We start from the raw sequence: 19,214 nt of genomic DNA, 5'->3' as shown, positions 1-19,214 counted from the left end.
TAAATAAAATGACTTATTCATTATATAACCAAACCTAGGTAAATAATTTTGTGCGCATTTCCATGCAAGTTACATAAAAACTGCTCAGAACCCCAAAACGTCCCCAAACCTTTCAGGATTAAAAAATTGTAACATCTTTGTGCGATTGCACTAACGAATACGCTGTTTGCAGCAATGCAGATTTTTGTCCCTCGTTGCTTGCTGTAGTAAAGGACGGGTTGCCTGGAGACGTTTTGGGGCATATCGATGGAGAAGTATGAGAAAATCAAAGTGGTTGGAAGAGGAGCCTTCGGGTAAAACAGGACTCTGCTTTTGTCTTCTCTGCTACTTTATGATTCATTCTCTCTATATTTAAAAATGAAACTGGCCCGACAAAGCTACCAGATTCCAAAGCCTCGTTTTAGATCCCCAAAAGTAACGGTTAGCCAAAAAGTGATAAGACCGCTGTGGGTATACAGAAATAAATAAAAGAAGCGAAAAGCGAACAAAACATATACAGAAGTAAAGAACGGAAACGTTACTCTGCATCGTTTTAAAAAATCATATTGAAGTATAAATATGTAGCCCTCGGTGCGCGAAAAAACAAACAACAAAAAACTTTCCGTCATTGACAGTGTGGGGATTGCTTGTTCTGTCTTGAATTTGAAGGGTTTTTTCAGGCTGAATTTCATGTTAGTAATAAGTTTAAGAAGGTTAGTAATTAGGTTATTTACTGTTGTGTACACAAAATGTAGGTTGTCATCTGTCATGCCAAAAAAAAAAAAAGAACTAACTGACAAGAAACTAGTGGTGTGAGATGTGGAACAGATTTATTCATTTGCTTGTTTGTTTTTCTGCTGTTTCTATTCAGAAAATGGACATTTGCTCTGGACATGGACACACTGACGTGAAAATGTTGCTAACTCTTAGGCTTTTCCATGTTTTGAGTACAGTAGACAAGTGTAGTAGTAGACAAGTCGGGATTAAGCCATTGAATTTGCCTTGTACTTCATTTATATTGGTCATGAAGAAAGACCAACAGTATGGTACTAAAGTTCTCTGGAATAGGCAGTTCTACCCTAAAGACTCAGGAGGAGGCAAGATGAAGTCAAGATTTTAATGGGTTGTGATGATGCACACAATGTTAGAACAGTGTTTGTCAGAGGTCCCTGTCATGACTGAGTGTAGGGGTATATAGAGCTCGGATCCTGTTGTTGGAATAAGGCAGGGATGGAGCCCAGTGTCAGACAGGGACCGACAGGTGGAAAGAGATTTCCACCACAGGTTATAACTGACATTTTAATGAACATCCACATTTCATATTGGTCTTGAGATGATGGCTGAAACGGTGATCAGATACTTGTTATTACAGATTATGGCTGTTATTGATAAGCTGATTTTAAATGAATACTTTGAAAGCTGAGTCTGTCTGGCAGAACTTGTGCTATGTTGCATTTCTGAAATGCGGCAAGAATGTGATGAGTGAAGGCAGCTACCAATATACCCATGATGACTGAGTTCTAAGCTTCTGTAGCTGTGACTGGACTGTGCATTATGCAAGTTTTAACTCCACTGAACTGTTAGTCAATTTAGTTCAATTTATTTTATTTGTATGGTGCCAAATTACAACAACAATGCCTCAAGGCATTTCACACTATCAGACATGGTGTTGGTGTGGCTCAAAACAGGTGGACACAAATGTGAGTTCTCACCAGGGATGGAGAAAGTAAAAGGTTTAATCATCAAAGGAAGCAGGGAGTCGGTACACAGGTGCTCCAGCAGTGAGGCAACGGTAACAGACAGGCAAAAGGCTGAGGTGTGGTTCAACAGACAAGCACAGGTCAAAATACACAGCGAAGAGGTGATCAGAGGCAAAGACAAACTCGAGGTCGAGGACAAAGCAAGGTCAGAAATCTGGCAGGCAAAAAACAGGGCAAAGGTGAGCTTGGAACTAAGGCTGGCGAGTGACATGACAGTTTAGACAGGTGGCCAGCTCTAGGAAGAGTCCTGGTGGATCTGAACTTCTTCCATTTACAAATTGTGGAGGCCACTGTGCTCACTGGGACCTTCAAAGCAGCAGAAATGTTTCTGTACCCTTCCCCAGATTTGTGCCTTGAGACAATCCTGTCTCAGAGGTCTACAGACAATTCCTTTGACTTCATACTTGGTTTGTGCTCTGACATTCACTGTCAACTGTGGAACCTTATACAGTAGTGTTCAGAATAATAGTAGTGCTATGTGACTAAAAAGATTAATCCAGGTTTTGAGTATAGTTCTTACTGTTACATGGGAAACAAGGTACCAGTAGATTCAGTAGTTTCTCACAAATCCAAGACCAAGCATTCATGATATGCACACTCTTAAGGCTATGAAATTGGGCTATTAGTAAAAAAAGTAGAAAAGGGGGTGTTCAGAATAATAGTAGCATCTGCTGTTGATGCTACAAACTCAAAACTATTATGTTCAAATTGCTTTTTTAGCAATCCTGTGAATCACTAAACTAGTATTTAGTTGTATAACCACAGTTTTTCATGATTTCTTCACATCTGCGAGGCATTAATTTTGTTGGTTTGGAACTAAGATTTTGCTCGTTTACTAGTTTGCTTGGGGTCATTGTCTTGTTGAAACACCCATTTCAAGGTCATGTCATCTTTAGCATAAGGCAATATGAGCTCTTCAAGTATTTTGACATATCCAAACTGATCCATGATACCTGGTATGCGATATATAGGCCCAACACCATAGTAGGAGAAACATGCCCATATCATGATGCTTGCACCACTGTGCTTCACTGTCTTCACTGTGAACTGTGGCTTGAATTCAGAGTTTGGGGGTCGTCTCACAAACTGTCTGCGGCCCTTGGACCCAAAAAGAACAATTTTACTCTCATCAATCCACAAAATATTCCTCCATTTCTCTTTAGGCTAGTTGATGTGTTCTTTGGCAAATTGTAACCTCTTCTGCACATGTCTTTTATTTAACAGGGGGACTTTGCGGGGGATTCTTGCAAATAAATTAGCTTCATACAGGTGTCTTCTAACTGTCACAGCACTTACAGGTAACTGCAGACTGTCTTTGATCATCCTGGAGCTGATCAGTGGGTGAACCTTTGCCATTCTGGTTATTCTTCTGTCCATTTTGATGGTTGTTTTCCATTTTCTTCCACGCATCTCTGGTTTTTTTGTTCATTTTAAAGCATTGGAGATCATTGTAGATGAACATCCTATAATTTTTTGCACCTGCGTATAAGTGTTCCCCTCTCCAATCAACTTTTTAATCAAACTACACTGTTCTTCTGAACAATGTCTTGAACTTCCCATTTTCCTCAGGCTTTCAAAGAGAAAAGCATGTTCAACAGGTGCTGGCTTCATCCTTACATAGGGACACCTGATTCACACCTGTTTGTTCCACAAAATTGACAAACTCACTGACTGAATGCCACACTACTATTATTGTGAACACCCCCTTTTCTACTTTTCTTTTACTAATAGCCCAATTTCATAGCCTTAAGAGTGTACATATCATGAATACTTGTGTTGTGAAAGTGTAGTGACACGGACCCACAACAGGGGGCGCAAATGAACGGTCAATAGATGAGCCAAAAAGTAACAATTTAATGTTGTGAAATGTGCACAATGAAATACAGACAATCTCAGAATATAATTACAGTCAAATCACAAAGGTGACGTGTGGGCAGGCTTGAGGATAGAAGACGTCTGTCCTGAGAAGAGCCGGAACCACACGATTTCCGCCACCACCGAACCTGGTGAATACTGGAGCCGCCAAGTCCCGAATTCCCAAGTGATCACCGTCCCCGGCTGTCGGATCTGGTACTGCTGGCGAGAACAAAGACAGTCAAGTGTAGGTGTGTGCACACCCAGTAACAATAACGGTGGGAATGCCACCTCCACCTCTCACTCTATAACTTGCAGAGTACTGTAGATTCCTCAGGGGAAAAGAGTGCCTTCTAGTGCTCTCTCAGCTTCCACTGACAACGGTACCGGTACTCCTGCAAACACTCACAATATACAAACAATATTGTAACACAAAACGGCTGAGGATATTACCTCCAATGAAGTATGATATCTCGGCGATGAGGTGGAGATGACGTCTGGGTTTTATGGAGTGAGATGATGAAGAATGAGTGACAGCTGTCAGGAAGTAATGAGTAACAGCTGTCACTCCTGGCTGTGTCCGTGGCGGCAGCGCCCTCTCGTGCCTGAAGCCCGCACTTCAGGCAGGGCGCCCTTTGGTGGTGGGCCAGCAGTACCTCCTCTTCTGGCGGCCCACACAACAACTTGGTCTTGTTGCATTTGTGAGAATCTACTGGTATCTTGTTTCCCATGTAACAGTAAGAAATATACTCAAAACCTGGATTAATCTTTTTACTCACATAGCACTACTATTATTCTGAACACTACTGTATGTAGACAGGTGTGTGTCTTTCCAAATCATGTCCAATCAATTGAATTTACCCCAGGTGGACTCCAGTTAAGCTGTAGAAATACCTTAAGGATGATCAGTGGCAACAGAATTCACCTGAGCTTAATTTTAATCTTCATGGCAAAGGCTGTGGATATTTACGTACATGTGATTTCTTAGGGTTTTTTTTATATAAATTTGCAAAAATCTTAAAAAAAAACTTTTTCACATTGTCATTATAGGGTATTGTGTGTAGAATTTTGAGGAAAAAATGAATTTCATCCATTTTGGAATAAGGCTGTAATGAAACAAAATGTGGAAAAGTGAAGCGCTGTGAATACTTTCCGGATGCACTGAAGGTTCCTCTCCTTCTTTTGTTGAATGGTAAAAGCCCTTTTGTGGTTTGTAAAGCGCATAAAACACACACACACGTGCTGTGGGGGGGAGCCGATACTCTGGCACGCCACATGTGTACTTGGCAACTTCACAGTCGTGGGGGCACTTAGAAAAATTTCACCGTCAGCTCGAAAGTGATCGTCTGCTGACTGTTGTCGTGCTAATAGTGTGAATGGCCACACATTTTCTAACTGCCATGCGAGCGGTTCATGCGTGTCACCTGGAATTTAGCCAACAGCTGCCACGAGAGGGATCGAATGGGCTCTCACAGTGCACACTCTGTCTTTCAGCTGCTGGTGTGCGCAAATAGTTGTAGCAACAGGTGTACGAGGTGTTGCAGGCAGCTACGATTTTACACGTCTTGCATACGATTCCTGCTTCATGCGCAGTTCAACCACATTCACACTATGTGTGAAGGGGCCCTAACTGTTGCAGTTCAGATATAAAGTGCTCCACTGACACATTACTGCACTTCATCTTTTTCTTTCTAAGCACCATTTTGTGCCTCACATTACACTAATTGTTTTCCTTAAACTTAAGTTACTATGTGACTTATTGCGTAATAGTCCTCACTTCTTTCTGTTCCTTGTCAGGATCGTTCACCTGTGTCGTAGACGCAGTGACGGAGCCTTTGTCATCCTGAAGGAGATCCCAGTGGAGCAGATGTCACGAGATGAGCGGCTAGCTGCTCAGAATGAGTGTCAGGTGCTCAAACTGCTCAACCATCCAAATATCATAGAATACTATGAGAACTTTCTGGAAGACAAAGCTCTCATGATAGCTATGGAATATGCACCAGGTAAACATATCTTGTCACATATCCCTCTTTTGTGAATCATGTAACAGTTGATTTTGTCGTGTTTCTGTAATCTGGGGTCCCATACATCTTTTTTTTCCCATGGGCTTCCTGAAAATGAAAAAATTGCAACACTTGTCAAGTGTCAGCTCCTATGATAGGGTTTGCATTGTTAAGATGATTTGTATAACTATTTATTGTACTAGAAGGTATGCTGTATATACAGTGGTCCCTCGTTTATTGCAGGAGTTACGTTCTAAAAATAACCCGCAATAGGCGAAATCCGCGAAGTAGTCAGCATTATTTTTTACAATTATTATAGACATGTTAAGGCTGTAAAACCCCTCACTACACACTTTATACACTTTTCTCAAACAGGCATTAACAGTTTCTCACTTTTCTCTCCTGTGTAAACACTCAAAGTTCAATCCTTAGTAGAAAAATAAGTCCAGTATTATAGAATGAAACCAAAGATCAAAACCTGTTTTCAGTCCCAAACATTTGTTTGAGAAATAAAAGTAGAACGTTTCCTATAAATAATTATGATGGCTTTTAGAACTAACATTTCATTTTAATGAACAGCCTATGAGGTTGGACACATAAGAAATTATTTATAGTGACTGACCAGTATTTCACAGTTCCTCTTTGTCCTGGCGCCGCTCCGCTGTCGCATCTTTTTCCACTGAGCGACACCTCGGTGCAGGTGTCTTTTTCCGAGTGAAGAACACAGTTATGGGTAGTTGTTGGCGCTCTTTTTTTCTTCTGGGTGTGAAGATTCTTATGAATAGACACACGCAGATCACAATGCGCGTGCTCTCCGTTCGCGGTGCCGCGACCGGGCTGCTTGATGAGGACACAGGACACAATGCACTGTCAAAAAAAAAAAAAAAAAAAGGCATGCAAAATTGGACTAAAAAAATCTGCAAAACTGCGAGGCCGCGAAAGGTGAACCGCGTTATAGCGAGGGACCACTGTACTAACCTTGATGTATTTTAAGAGGTCAAAAGGTCACATTCTGTTTGTTATTGTTATGCTCATGTGGCTAAGGGTATTTTAGCATTGTGTTATATTTGAATTTGTTGGTCTGTACAGTGTATGTTTTTGTTTTATGTCTTTAATCTTTTAATATTAATGTGCTGTTACAGCCATCAGATTTTAATTAGTACTATGTTTTGTTCATATGACATGTTATTATTAAGTGCACTTTGACGTCTCTGACATGAAAGTCCTTTACAAATAAATTTACTATTCATGCAGGTGGAACCTTGGCCGAATACATACAGAAACGCTGCAACTCCTTGCTGGATGAGGATACAATCCTTCACTTCTTTGTGCAGATCTTGCTGGCCCTGTATCATGTGCACAACAAACTCATCTTGCACAGGGACCTTAAAACTCAGAATATTCTTCTCGACAAGCACCAAATGATTGTCAAGATCGGTGACTTTGGCATCTCCAAAATCCTTGTCAGCAAGAGCAAAGCTTATACGGTAAACTGACTTGGGTTTGATGGACACTGCAGACATTTTGGCTCAGACACATTCATATCAGAATTTCTTTCATGGCAACAGTAGTCTGTAAACAAATGCAAGTAAAAAATAAATACAAATAAGTGTCTCCTGTTTTCTCTTCACAGGTAGTGGGAACTCCATGTTACATCTCCCCAGAGCTGTGTGAGGGAAAGCCCTATAACCAGAAGAGTGACATCTGGGCTCTGGGCTGTGTGCTGTATGAGCTAGCAAGCCTTAAAAGAGCCTTTGAGGCAGCTGTAAGGAAAACATTTTTTTTCTACCATTATACACCTGAATACATGTAGTAATTCTAAAAATAATTAAATTTATTGCAGCTTTTGACATATTTTAGTTTTAATTCAATGTATTAAGGACTTCTGAATGGGTGGTGCAGTCACACTAACCATCAGTGCTTTATTATATGCACAGCATGGGTGTTGAATTCTTAAGGTTTGTTTTGGTTTGTATTCTGAAGATGCCATTTTTAAGGAGACAGTCAATCTACAATTTTGTCAGTGAAATGTCAAAGCAGTTTTTGTGAAATTTGTCACAATCACAAAAATATTTGTTCAGTCTCTGGATATTTTGCATTAAACTCAGCGTTTCTATGTTTGTCAGCTTTTATGTATGGAGATGCCCAATCACAACCCAGCTGACAATGCAGCTGACCTTTGAGACAATGAAAATAAACTGTCAAAATAGCTGTACCATGTAATAGATTTTTATAAAGTTCTGCTCTACTGAAATAAGCACTGTTTAAAAAAAATGGGATAAATCAGATGATGACCTGCAAGTCAGAAAGAGAAGCTTGTGAATTGTTTATTTCTCTGTCAGACAGAAACTCACTAAGGTGCCCTTGAGCAAGGTTCCTGTTGAGTCTAGTACGCAGCTGAGCTCCTTGCATGACAGCACCCTGACATAGCAAACGGTGTGAATTTTAGGAGCCTGTATCAGGTTGAAACACACTACAGAGATGCAGTCTATTTTCATGTCATCCAGTCACTCATGAGTTGGTAACCCTGCTAGCTAGCCATGTTAACTGGCTTGCAGTGGTTGCGTAACTCTGTAGCGAATGTTACACTACTATCAGTTAATGATTTGACTACAAATAATTGTGACGTTATTTATTTTAGTATGACGATCTAATGAGGCATATCGATTGCATTGTGAGGAATCAGCAGCTGCAACATTTTGGAAATGTACATTTCTCTGTGCATGATCTAGCAAGCAGGTACCTCAGTGTTAAGGTCCCCAAGAGATAAGTAGATGTTTCTTTCAAGGGATTGGGATGGACTAGTTGTCTGCCTTAGTGGTTGGCATCCAGGACCCAAGACAGTTCCATGGTATAGTGAATCCATTACACGCTCAAGCCTGACACATAAAATAAGTGTCTCCAGTTCCTGCTGTTGGTGTCTAGACTGTCCAAAGCAGTTGTTTAATATTTTTAGATTAGTTATTCTGTTAAAGCCTTTTTACTTTGACTGCAATGTGAAAACCTACTTACATTGTCTTAGGTAGGATTTGGGAAAAGTAAATTGTGACATTTTTGTTTCCTTCAGATTTATAATGTCTCTAACAATTTTTCTGTTAGAATCTTCCTGCCCTCGTTCTGAAGATCATGAGTGGTACCTTTGCTCCGATTTCAGACCGCTATAGCCCAGAACTCCGTCATCTTATCCTCAACATGCTCAATCTGGATCCATCCAAACGGCCCCAGCTTAATGAGATAATGGCTCTTCCCATATGCATCAGACCTCTGCTGAATCTCTACACCGATATCGGCAATGTCAAAATGCGCAGGTAATTGCTTCATTTATACTAACGATGTGTGGACGGTGATTTCAGAATAAGATACTCGACAATATGTTTAGTCACATGTTTTTATCTACATTCTGGAAAGAACCGCCTGATGTTTTATTTACCAGGATCGAGAAACCACTGTCTACAGTGCAAACTGGTCCTCGAGGTCGACCAGGAGGCAGAGTCCCTACCAGCAGGTCCAGAGGTCAGGCACTACAGAGCTAGCTGCACCAAGCTGGCAGTGTGTAACAGGAGTTGACTGATTTTTTTTTTGTGCTGAAATAGATGGAACAATAGGTTTAACATCAGGAAAGGTTCATTCCCTCCCTTTGTCTTCCGTTTACACTTGGGGCAGTGGCAACTCAACACCTCTCCGCCTGCCTATGCTTAACACCGAGGTGGTTCAGGTTTCACTGGGCCGCACTCAGAAGATGGGAGTGACCAAATCAGGACGCCTTATTACGTGGGAGGTCTGTATAAACAACCTACATGTTTACTGCAATTCCAGTCCAGTTTTGGGTTTAGGTTTGAACCCCTTGCTTATGTGGCCCTACATCTTATTTAGCAGATCTTTGTTGCAAAAACAGTTATCTTGGATGCAGGTTGTTTTTCTAGATATCAGTTGTGAAGGGTACAGACCACAAAGATAATTTAGATTTAGTTTGCTTCATCTAGAAATGTGAATGAAGCCTGAGGGGAGATAAAAATCAAATGAAGGAGGCACTGGCCATTCATTCATCCATTAGCTTTCTGCTTATTCTGCTGAGGGCCATGGGGACTGAATTGTACACCAGCGCATATTGGGTGAAAGTCAGGTTACACCCTGATCAGGTTGTCTATCCATCACAGGGTTAACAGTACAGGCAGACACCCAGCCACACATTGACACCTATGGCCAACTAACACAATTCTCTCAAAAGTGATGCTTTGTCTGCACTCATCTGAAACATTTTCTATCTTGCTTACAGCAAGCAGCTGTATTAACATATTGACAAAGTGCATATATGTTACTGTGGGCATCCATATTCATTCCAAATTTGATCAAGTGAGCTTGCGCCATTTAGAACATGGAATTTCCCAACTTGGGTTGTCTGAGTTTACTGTTGTCTTGATCGCAGCATGGAAGTAATCATGAGGTAATAAACTTGTGTTTCATTGAGCTACCTGGTACTAGCTCAGTGGGGCAGGAGTTGGACTATCATTATGTACACCTGGGTTCCATTCCCAGTCACTCTACGTGCTGTGTCTTAGGCCAAAACATCCACCCAGCTGTGAATGGGTACCAGCCTTGGCTGGGGAAGTATCAATCAATCAATCAATCAATTTTTTTATATAGCGCCAAGTAAGAAACCTGCAATAAAGTGGAGTTCTGTCCAGGGGGAGTCATCGACTCTCATTTGTTCATATTGCGGAATCTGGGGATAAGCGTCGGCACTAATCGACCTCACGGCCTATGTGGGACTTAGGGGAGACTAATACTTTTCTTGCTGTCTCAGGTGCCATCGGTCGTGTCTGCTGAGGCCACTCTGCCCGGTGCGGTGGAGCAGATGCAACCTCAGTTCGTTTCACGCTTCTTGGAGGGTCAGTCTGGAGTCACAATCAAGTCCGTGTCCTGTGGTGATCTCTTTACCACCTGCATGACAGGTTGGTGGCCCATGTGTCCTTGGACAGTCGTCAGACGTGACAGCACATGTCCAGCTCAGCTGTAAGAAATCAATGTTCCGTGAATCACTGCCCCACAGTTATAAAACTCAAAGATCTGAACCTACATTTGAAAGTGTGAATGCACTCAGCACTTTAGTGGACTTGATCAGACAGTGATAAAAGCATTACTGGTAAAAGAAGTATGCTTTTTTTTTCTTGTCATGAAACTGTGGTGCACCATTAATCTCATGCTCTTCAGGAGGCTCTCGTCAGTAAAAGTAAGTCCCTTTGACTGTTCTCTTGTTTTCACTCAGAGACGCCACACAGATCCAAGGTGGTTGTGCATGTTGAATTGGCACAAGGAGGCTCTCAACAGTGCTCCATTGTAAATCAGATAACAGGATTAAAGTCCATTTCTCTCTGCTCACTTGCATTTCTTTCATTACTCGACATTGTAGTGAAGTAGATTAGTGTTTCTCTGAGAATTAGAGAGAGAGAATTAGAAGCATTTGGTTGGTCAACATAAAAATATGCCTATACTTTTCAGAGAGCAGTGCCACTAATATCCACTTTATATTTTCAATTTACAGACAGGGGTATCATTATGACATTTGGAAGCGGGAGCAATGGCTGTCTGGGGCACGGTAACTTCAATGATGTCACTCAGGTACATATTTTCCCATAAATACAAACACTGAATGAGGAGGCAGTATAAACATTTTCCAGCTTATAAACTAGAGCCTGACTGCTATCGATTTTTTGGATACAGCATCGATATTAGGGAGTAAAACATATATGATAGTGATGTATCTGCCAATATATACATAAAAAAATAGCACTTATTAGTAACATTCCATGATCAAACTCTTGTGACAAATAAATGTATTTGAGGCTTGATGTTTTACAGTTTAAACATGAAATTCATTATAAATAACTATAAATATAACCAACAACCAAACACCGTACATTATGCTGCTTCACTCGACTTGGCAGTCACTTGTCACCAAGAATCTCAGTTGTTTTGGCCCGCATAGCTGACAGTATAGCGACCAGTTGTCTTGTCGCTGTGAAATGCCCACTGTGATTCAAAATGATTGGCAGCTGGTCACTTTGCCTCTGTTTCTTGTAGCATGACAAAGGGCTGATGGACATCCCAGCCATGTTCAGAGGATCCTCTGCTGGACAAACTTATGTAATGACACCATTTCCAATAGCCAGAGTGTTTTTCTGCATTGTTAATTCAGTAAAATAAAGGTTTTCATGTTGGAAAAAAATAATGCAGATACAGACATGTTGTTGAAAGGCTCATATCAACCAATGCTATCAGCCATCTGATATACTGGTCGGGTTCTATATAAACACTTTTTTCAAACAATTCCTGTACTTTCTAAAATGGTAAAAAAAAAACCTATACTACACACCAGTATATTTCTGGTACAATTAAAAAGTTATACAAATCATCTTAACAATGCAAACCCTATCAGCGGAACTGACCCAGTGTTGTAATTTGTCATTTTCAAGAATCATGTGAAAATGGGGGAAAAAAAACAGATATAGATCCACAGAACAGATTACAGAGTGGTTAGTGGTTAGTGCGCTTAGTTTCCTGGTTCAAACTCCACCCCTGCCACATTTTTCCATGTAATGTGGAGTTGCACCAGGAAGGGCATCCGGCGTAAAACTTATGCCAATTCAATTGTGGCGACCCCAAGTGCAAGCAAGGGAGTAGCCGAGGGGCTTACTTTTATCTGTACTTATATTTTAGCCATGAGGATAAGTAAATCAGTGACAAAATGCAAATAGCCACAAAAAAGAAAAAAAAATACCAGACTTTTGGACAAAGATTATAAATACCCTTTGTTTTCAGTTACCTTGTTGATACATTTAATAAACACTGATTTGCAGATACCTTGATTTGGTATATGGCTATAGCATTTCCAAACTTATGTTCATAAACTTTTGTGTAATAATCACAGTTACTTTCTGCTGTTGTACAATAAATGTAAATTTCAACAGAATTGTTACAATCTTTAAAGTAACATTTTAATGGATCCACACCTTTGACATCCACTCAAGCTAGGACTACCATTTTCCACATTTCCTTAAAATTGTTTAATAAACTTCTGAAACATTGAAGAATAAAAAAGTAGTCCAAATGAATGATTAAAAATCTTTATATTAAAGTCAGTATTCTTTTAGGATTTAATTCTAAGATTGTTTCACAGCATTTGTAGTAATCAGTAAATGAAAAGTTGTTCTCTGTTTTTCAACTCAGCCCAAGATAGTGGAGGCACTCCTCGGCTATGAGCTGATTCAGGTGGCATGTGGCGCCTCCCATGTGCTTGCTGTCACCAATGAAAGAGAAGTGTTTGCCTGGGGAAGAGGAGACAATGGTAAATGAAATAATCTTGGTGTCTTCAGACTCTCAAACTACCTTTTGAATGTGTTTTGCGCTCTGTGTTCCTCTCCTCTGAAGGTCGGCTTGGTCTTGGCACTCAGGACACCCACAACTCTCCACAGCAGATGTGTTTACCTGTGGAGTTTGAGGCCCACAAGTTGGTGTGTGGAGTGGACTGCTCCATGATTATCAGCACCCATAACAGCATTGTGGCATGTGGCAGCAACAGGTAATATTTTACCACTGAAAAACCAAACAGTAATTTGCATCAAAACATTTATGTCCTGTGTTCCCTCTTTTTCAAGATGATTCGCCCCGTGTGGCAGTTGTTATGTTATGTACTATAGTGTCTGTTTTTACTGTGATTTGCTTTCTTAGTGTTGAACTTGTTAGACAATCAGTTGAAATGACAAACAGGCAGTAATCCTGTAGTCAGACATGATTTGAGCAGAATGAAAAGCAGCAGCAGTGCAGAATAAACACAACAGGGTTCATTTTGAGTTTGAATGAAAGCTATATGATTCTGATGCCCATGACACATCTGCTCCTCTTAAATGACTTATGATCAACATGGAGAGTATTTAAAAGAACAAGATAAACACTGTTGTGCACTATCAGAGAAAAAAATCTCTTTTGTTTTGCTCAGATTTAACAAGCTTGGGTTGGATACAATAACGGCTGGAGAGGAAACCAGTCTGTCGAATCAGGTGGAAGAAGTCCATTCTTACCGTCCCGTCCAGTCAGCTCCACTTAACAGCGAGAAAATTGTTTATATTGACATCGGAACCGCCCATTCTGTTGCTGTTACAGGTGACCTATTCCGAGTTTACATCAGCTTAATTGAAGCAGCGTCTGCATTGAAGCTGTTTCTTTCTCCTCTACATAAACTACACTTTATAGAGTTTGTCATAGCAGGTTGTTGAATGTCTGACAGGGTCGATGATGAGAAATGCTCCATTTCACTTAGTTAGACTGAGCGGAAAGTAATTGTCTTGGGGTCTCTTAGTTAACAACAGTGATATTGTTTTCGAAAAAAAAAACAAAAACACAGCATGTAGCACATTTAAAGAGACACCTTTAGCTTAAATCACCTTCATTTTGCTTCCACAGAAAGTGGTCATTGCTTAACTTTTGGCAGTAACCAACATGGGCAGATTGGCTGTAGTTCCCGTCGTAGCAGCCGTGTGCCGTACCTGGTGCCAGGCCTGCAGGGGATCACGATGGCTGCCTGTGGCGATGCCTTCACCTTAGCTATTGGATCTGGTAAGCAGAAGGGAGTATACAGTAATTGATGCGTTGTGGCATTTTAGTGTTATCATTAATGCTGTTTCATGCATTATTTGATGAAGTACACTTTTATACATTTTTGGTTTTCTTTCACCAAAACATTAAATCTAGGCTTGCATCTCAGATGTAACTTCTGGCAAATTGTAGATGAACTTTCAGGTCTTCTTTTAATAAAAACCTTCCTCTGTACCACTCCATCATGAAGCTGTATAACTGGGGATACAAAATGCAAAACGTGCACTATGCACAATTTTTCCAATCACAGCCAGAGTAGCCTGTAACTTGTCTTGGTGGCTTTCCTCACTCTTCTCCTTCTTGCACAGTCACTCAGTTTTTGAGAACTGTCTAGTCCACACAGATTTACCATAGGGTGCCATAATGTTTGTATTTCTTTATAACTGGTGTAAATAAAGTTCAAGACATATTCATTGACTTGGAAATGTTCATGTATCCATCCCCTGACTTGTCTGAAGAAAACTGGCAATTAAACTGATTATTTACAGGTATTATACCAAAGGGGCTGATTACTTATGCAACCCATCATCTTGGCTTTTATATTTTGTATTTTTTTTTATATCAAGTTATAGAGATTTACTTTCAGTTTGAGTCTAAGGAAGATAGTTTTAGAAATTTTTATATTGAGAAGCCTGATTTACTTTATGTATTTCAAATGCCGTAAACAAATTAAAATGCATGAAATACCAAAGGGTATGAATACTTTTGCAAGGCACTGTAGATGGTTACTTTCTAGAGGTGGGGATGGACTGGTTGTCTGCTTTGGTGGTTGCTATCCAGGATTTCTTTTGCTTCTGTGGCATAGTGGATGCTGCGAGCTGAGCTGCCTTAAAACTGTTTCTCACAAGCAAACGTGATCTTGATTTGCTGCATCACATGTTTAAAAGACCCATTCAAAGTCCACCATATGGGAAAAATAAGAGTGCAGACTCAGATAAGTGCGTTGGTGGGCAGTGCTCGAGGCCTCGTTTCTCTCATCATCTTCCAGGACAGCGCAGGGGATGCCCATTCTGACGTTCAGGACAAAAATAAGATATATAAATTAAAATATCTGTGCTGCAAATTATTTTTAGAACAGTGATGAGAGTGGTATGAAGGATAGTTATATTCTTGAGCTGCTCCTGTTTTCACACACAACGCTTCCACTGATTCATAAAAATTTGGTTCAGAACATTTTCAGGCATCCTACTAACACAATTGAAACAAACATATTCATTGAAGACTTTATTTGTAATAAAATGATCTGGACTTCATTTTTAGCACAAGGTGTCCAACTGACAGAAGCGTGTTTGTGGATTTTTAGAGGTACAGAAACACGTAACATCTGTAATCTGTGTAAGAGTTTCCTATATATCTGCTGTCTTCTGACAGCTGAGGGTAAAACAGTACGCTGACTCCCTCAGGGAGCAGCCGGCAGTTGCAGCTTCGCCTGTAGCTTTCCTTTGTCAAGGGAAGCCTTTTGTTCAGCTACAGATTGAGCTATTATGCTTCCTCTGCAGGAGAGCGAGCAAGTGAGCTGCCTGTCAAAGATTTGTGTGGATTAATGCATGCTGGTGGTTTCTGTGGGAATTTGGTTTAAAAAAATTGTGACCAGCTTCCACCTCTTGTTGCTGCAGAAGCCGAGGTGTATACCTGGGGAAAGGGAGCCCGTGGCCGCCTTGGTAGAAAAGAGGAGGATTCTGGGATACCAAAGGCGGTGCAGCTTGAAGAAACCCAGCCGTTCACGGTGACATCAGTGGCTTGTTGTCATGGCAACACCCTCCTGGCAGTGAAACGTAATATATATTATCATTATTATTATTATTATTTTTGCCCCCTTTTTTTACCCTTTGTTCACAACTGCTATGAAATGTTGAGATGTAGCGAAAGCTGGCAATGTGTGCTAATACCCAGATGAAAGGTGAGCTAAACATGAGAGATGAGCTCGCTTTGATAATATCGACAGAGATGCATGTGCTTCAATGTGTCAAATTGTGAACTTGAAAGGACTCATTTGTAACTATTGTAAGCTCACCCGATGCAGCGGACGCTTTTACTTCTCACAGTTTGTTGAAATTTGAGTGATTTAGCCGTTTGGTGACATGAGAAATGTCTAATTTTTGTATTAACGTGTATTTGATGACAGTGTGATCTGTCTCTGTTTATAGGAAATAATATTTCAGTAAAATTTTGGGGGGTTATTTTAGATCCTTTGTTGTACACAGAACTGAATGATGTGAGCATAGAGGACATTTAAGGCAGCAGAGTTTGCCTCTTCCTTCACTACATATGCTTGGAAAAAGGATTAAATCTCTCCTCTACTCCCTAAATTTAAAATGGATGCAGATTTAGAGAAGATTACAGCGCATCACAATTTAATAAGTAACAGAGATGATGGTAATCTTAGCTACAGGCTACATGGCTGCTGTTTCTGTGTCCCTTTGACCTGAACCATGTGACAGAAAAACCAATAAAACTGCCCCTGTGGGTGCGCTACAGCACGTTAGCATAAATGATCAGTGACTGTAAAAGGTTTTGTTTGCTGCCATTAGTACTAATGATTCTGCCCCAATAGCCACATGACCGTGTCTATGCAGTATATCCTCATGTACTTACTGTTGTTTTACAGTGTTAATAAACATTGGAAATTCTAACTGACAATATATGACAAAAGGACAAAGGTCAGATTGTGTAGAAAGGGCATAAAGGCACTGAAGTAAAAAAATAATAAATTGACACAAAATGGTAATGGGAGATTCTGTTATTTAAAGTTTTTGCAGACCTGTCTGTAAAGCTTCTATTAAATTTCCTAACAGCTTAACAAAAACCATAAATACACACTGGAAGTGATTTCAGTCACTGGTACTTTTTGAGCAGCAGACTTTTATCTCTGGTGATGCATGTGTCACGAGGAAGGAGGGCTCTATCTTGACAATCTATGACACATAGTTTAAGGTACAAAGTGCAAGTGATGGAAACTATTTGCACAAACCAGGGTGCAATAACAACACAACAGTAAGAAATAGTAATAACACTGGCATTATGCTGTACGCTGCTTTGTGCCAGGTGGGAGATGGATGTTTTCATTTCAGTGCTTATAAGCCAAGTACCTGTATCTCTACCATGAAAGCTGTATTTGAAACCGCCAGTTTAAAAGTGGGTGGAGGGATTCACAGCAGCTGTATTGGATCCGGGCTTGTGCTGCACACCTTGCACCTCCTGTGAAATAGGGGACAAACCATTTTCAGTTTGGTAAATATTCAGTAAATAACATTTTCCGATAAAAATGTGTGCATTTGTCTTATTTTGTACATACCTGCAAGTGGCTGATTGAATTTCATTTTGTGCATACGGCCATTAGTGGGCATAATCTGTATTCGCATACTGCTGTCTGCATCACGTTACCACCTGTAGTCATTTATGTACTTAATCTTACTAAATCACAAGGGGCCTCATGTACAAAGCGTACGTATGCACAAAAACGTGGCGTACGTCCGTCTTCACGCTAATGTTCAGATGCATCAAAAGTCAAATGTCCGTGGAAATGTGCAGTGCATCACGCAAAAATCCTGGCTGGCATATGCACATTTCTACAGGTGTTGTTCCACTGGTGACACGTAGAGGTGATGCTGGGAACCGTTAAGTGTGAAAACATGAAGTCATCAGAGTGATGTGCACATCAGAGACACACTGATGAACACTTAACACACCCATGTGTTTGCAATTACGAGTATGGGTGGACATAAATGCATGCGCAAAGTGATGTATAAAATGGCTATGTTATTTGCAAATGATGATAGCTGGCTCATAAGATGATGAAAGGCCAGTGCTACGTGTTGCATGCAGAACTGCAGCTGGCCCAGAGCGCAGTATGGCGGGGAGCCAGGGGTTACCTGTGCCCACACAGGTGCTGACCACATTGGATTTGGCAAAGGTTTTACACCGGATGCCCTTCCTGATGCAACTCCACATTACATGGCAGAGGTGGGGTCTGAACCAGGAACCTTTCACACTGAAACCAAGTGCACTAACCTCTTGGCCACCACCCCTGCCATGTGCCCACGCAATTGAGCCCTCATTGTATGTGATCTTCGTGCATCAGGTTCTTAGTCGTATGCAGCTGCATTCAGGCGAGATCCTTTGTTGTCCTGGTAGCTGATAATGTGACTGTTATCCAGTTAGCCTCGTTACTGGCTTTCCTGGGTGGTACCGATGTTTTACACTCTCCCTTTGTTATCTCTTGTTTCAGCTTTACTCGAAGATCCTGTCCAAAGATGATTGATGTCTTGAAAAGTCACCCACACAAGCTCAGCAGTGGCATCAACAGCGACGCCCACTGAATATTTCTTCCCTGTGAACTATCTGCAAAGCAGTAACAAAAAAAAAAAGAGAGAGATTGTCTTTCAGCTGAAGTAAAAGTGTCCTGATGAGAAGGAGCAATGTCCAAATGAATGCAGTGTCGCACAGCCATTAGTCATTAGGTGGCTTTCACAACATGCACTATTGTCCTCTCATGTGCACGGTAGAAGGCCATTAAAAGTCAAACAGGTTTGAGCTCTTAAGGCAGTGGTGAAAGAAGTGATACAAAGCACCAGAACGGAAAGAAAGAACGCCGCTTCCATCTTTGGTCACTCATCAGTCAAATGAAGCGGATTAAGCGGTGGTCACATTGTGCCTCATTGGATTAGACCTCCATTACTTTTGTAAATCCGTGTGTTCCAGTCAGATAGTGATGTGTCACATAGTGTTTTAAAAAACAGACTTTAAGACTTTACGGCGTTAACAAGACTGGATGTTTTTGTAATGTGGTTGTTCACTTGTTGGCCACTATATTAGACAGGAATGTGTAACACAGAGTGGTTGTACATGAATTTATGGCGGTTTTCTGATTGGTTACTCAGTCTTCATTTTAAAGCAGTTTAACCTGTGACCCCTCTCAGTAATGAGCCATTCTGAACCACCGAACCAGCTTTTAATGCTCCATATT

The 19,214-nt window shown here is 40.8% G+C and overlaps 1 protein-coding gene and 1 long non-coding RNA gene across 2 annotated transcripts; one reads left to right on the top strand and one right to left on the bottom strand.

Annotated features, from left to right (window-relative positions):
• Positions 1-194: 194 nt before the first annotated feature.
• Positions 195-18,830, top strand: nek8 (NIMA-related kinase 8). The gene is made up of 15 exons (XM_034169198.1): positions 195-293; positions 5,391-5,596; positions 6,851-7,083; positions 7,230-7,361; positions 8,696-8,904; positions 9,030-9,109; positions 9,190-9,374; positions 10,401-10,548; positions 11,139-11,215; positions 12,824-12,941; positions 13,025-13,175; positions 13,593-13,756; positions 14,057-14,209; positions 15,865-16,023; positions 18,477-18,830. Exons 1-15 carry the CDS (start codon positions 247-249, stop codon positions 18,503-18,505), a joined length of 2,091 nt encoding a protein of 696 aa, XP_034025089.1. The 5' UTR covers positions 195-246; the 3' UTR covers positions 18,506-18,830.
• LOC117509487 lies at positions 12,806-13,119 on the bottom strand. The gene is made up of 2 exons (XR_004560417.1): positions 12,983-13,119; positions 12,806-12,921 (listed from the first exon to the last, which is right to left on the bottom strand). It is a non-coding gene; the product is annotated as an uncharacterized LOC117509487 (long non-coding RNA).
• Positions 18,831-19,214: the final 384 nt, after the last annotated feature.

The sequence above is a fragment of the Thalassophryne amazonica genome, chromosome 4 (genome assembly GCF_902500255.1).
Source record: "Thalassophryne amazonica chromosome 4, fThaAma1.1, whole genome shotgun sequence".
In the NCBI taxonomy this organism is placed as follows: Eukaryota; Metazoa; Chordata; class Actinopteri; order Batrachoidiformes; family Batrachoididae; genus Thalassophryne; species Thalassophryne amazonica.
The sequence above is the reverse complement of the archived record's forward strand: the minus strand, read 5'-3'. Positions and strand labels throughout refer to the sequence as shown.

Excerpts from the sequence above, each read along its gene's own strand:
- nek8 (XM_034169198.1), top strand. The coding sequence starts at position 247 with ATGGAGAAGTATGAGAAAATCAAAGTGGTTGGAAGAGGAGCCTTCGG. Across the intron at positions 9,110-9,189 it reads CCCTACCAGCAGGTCCAGAG|ATGGAACAATAGGTTTAACA; the intron begins GTCAGGCACTAC and ends GTGCTGAAATAG. Across the intron at positions 14,210-15,864 it reads CACCTTAGCTATTGGATCTG|AAGCCGAGGTGTATACCTGG; the intron begins GTAAGCAGAAGG and ends TTGTTGCTGCAG.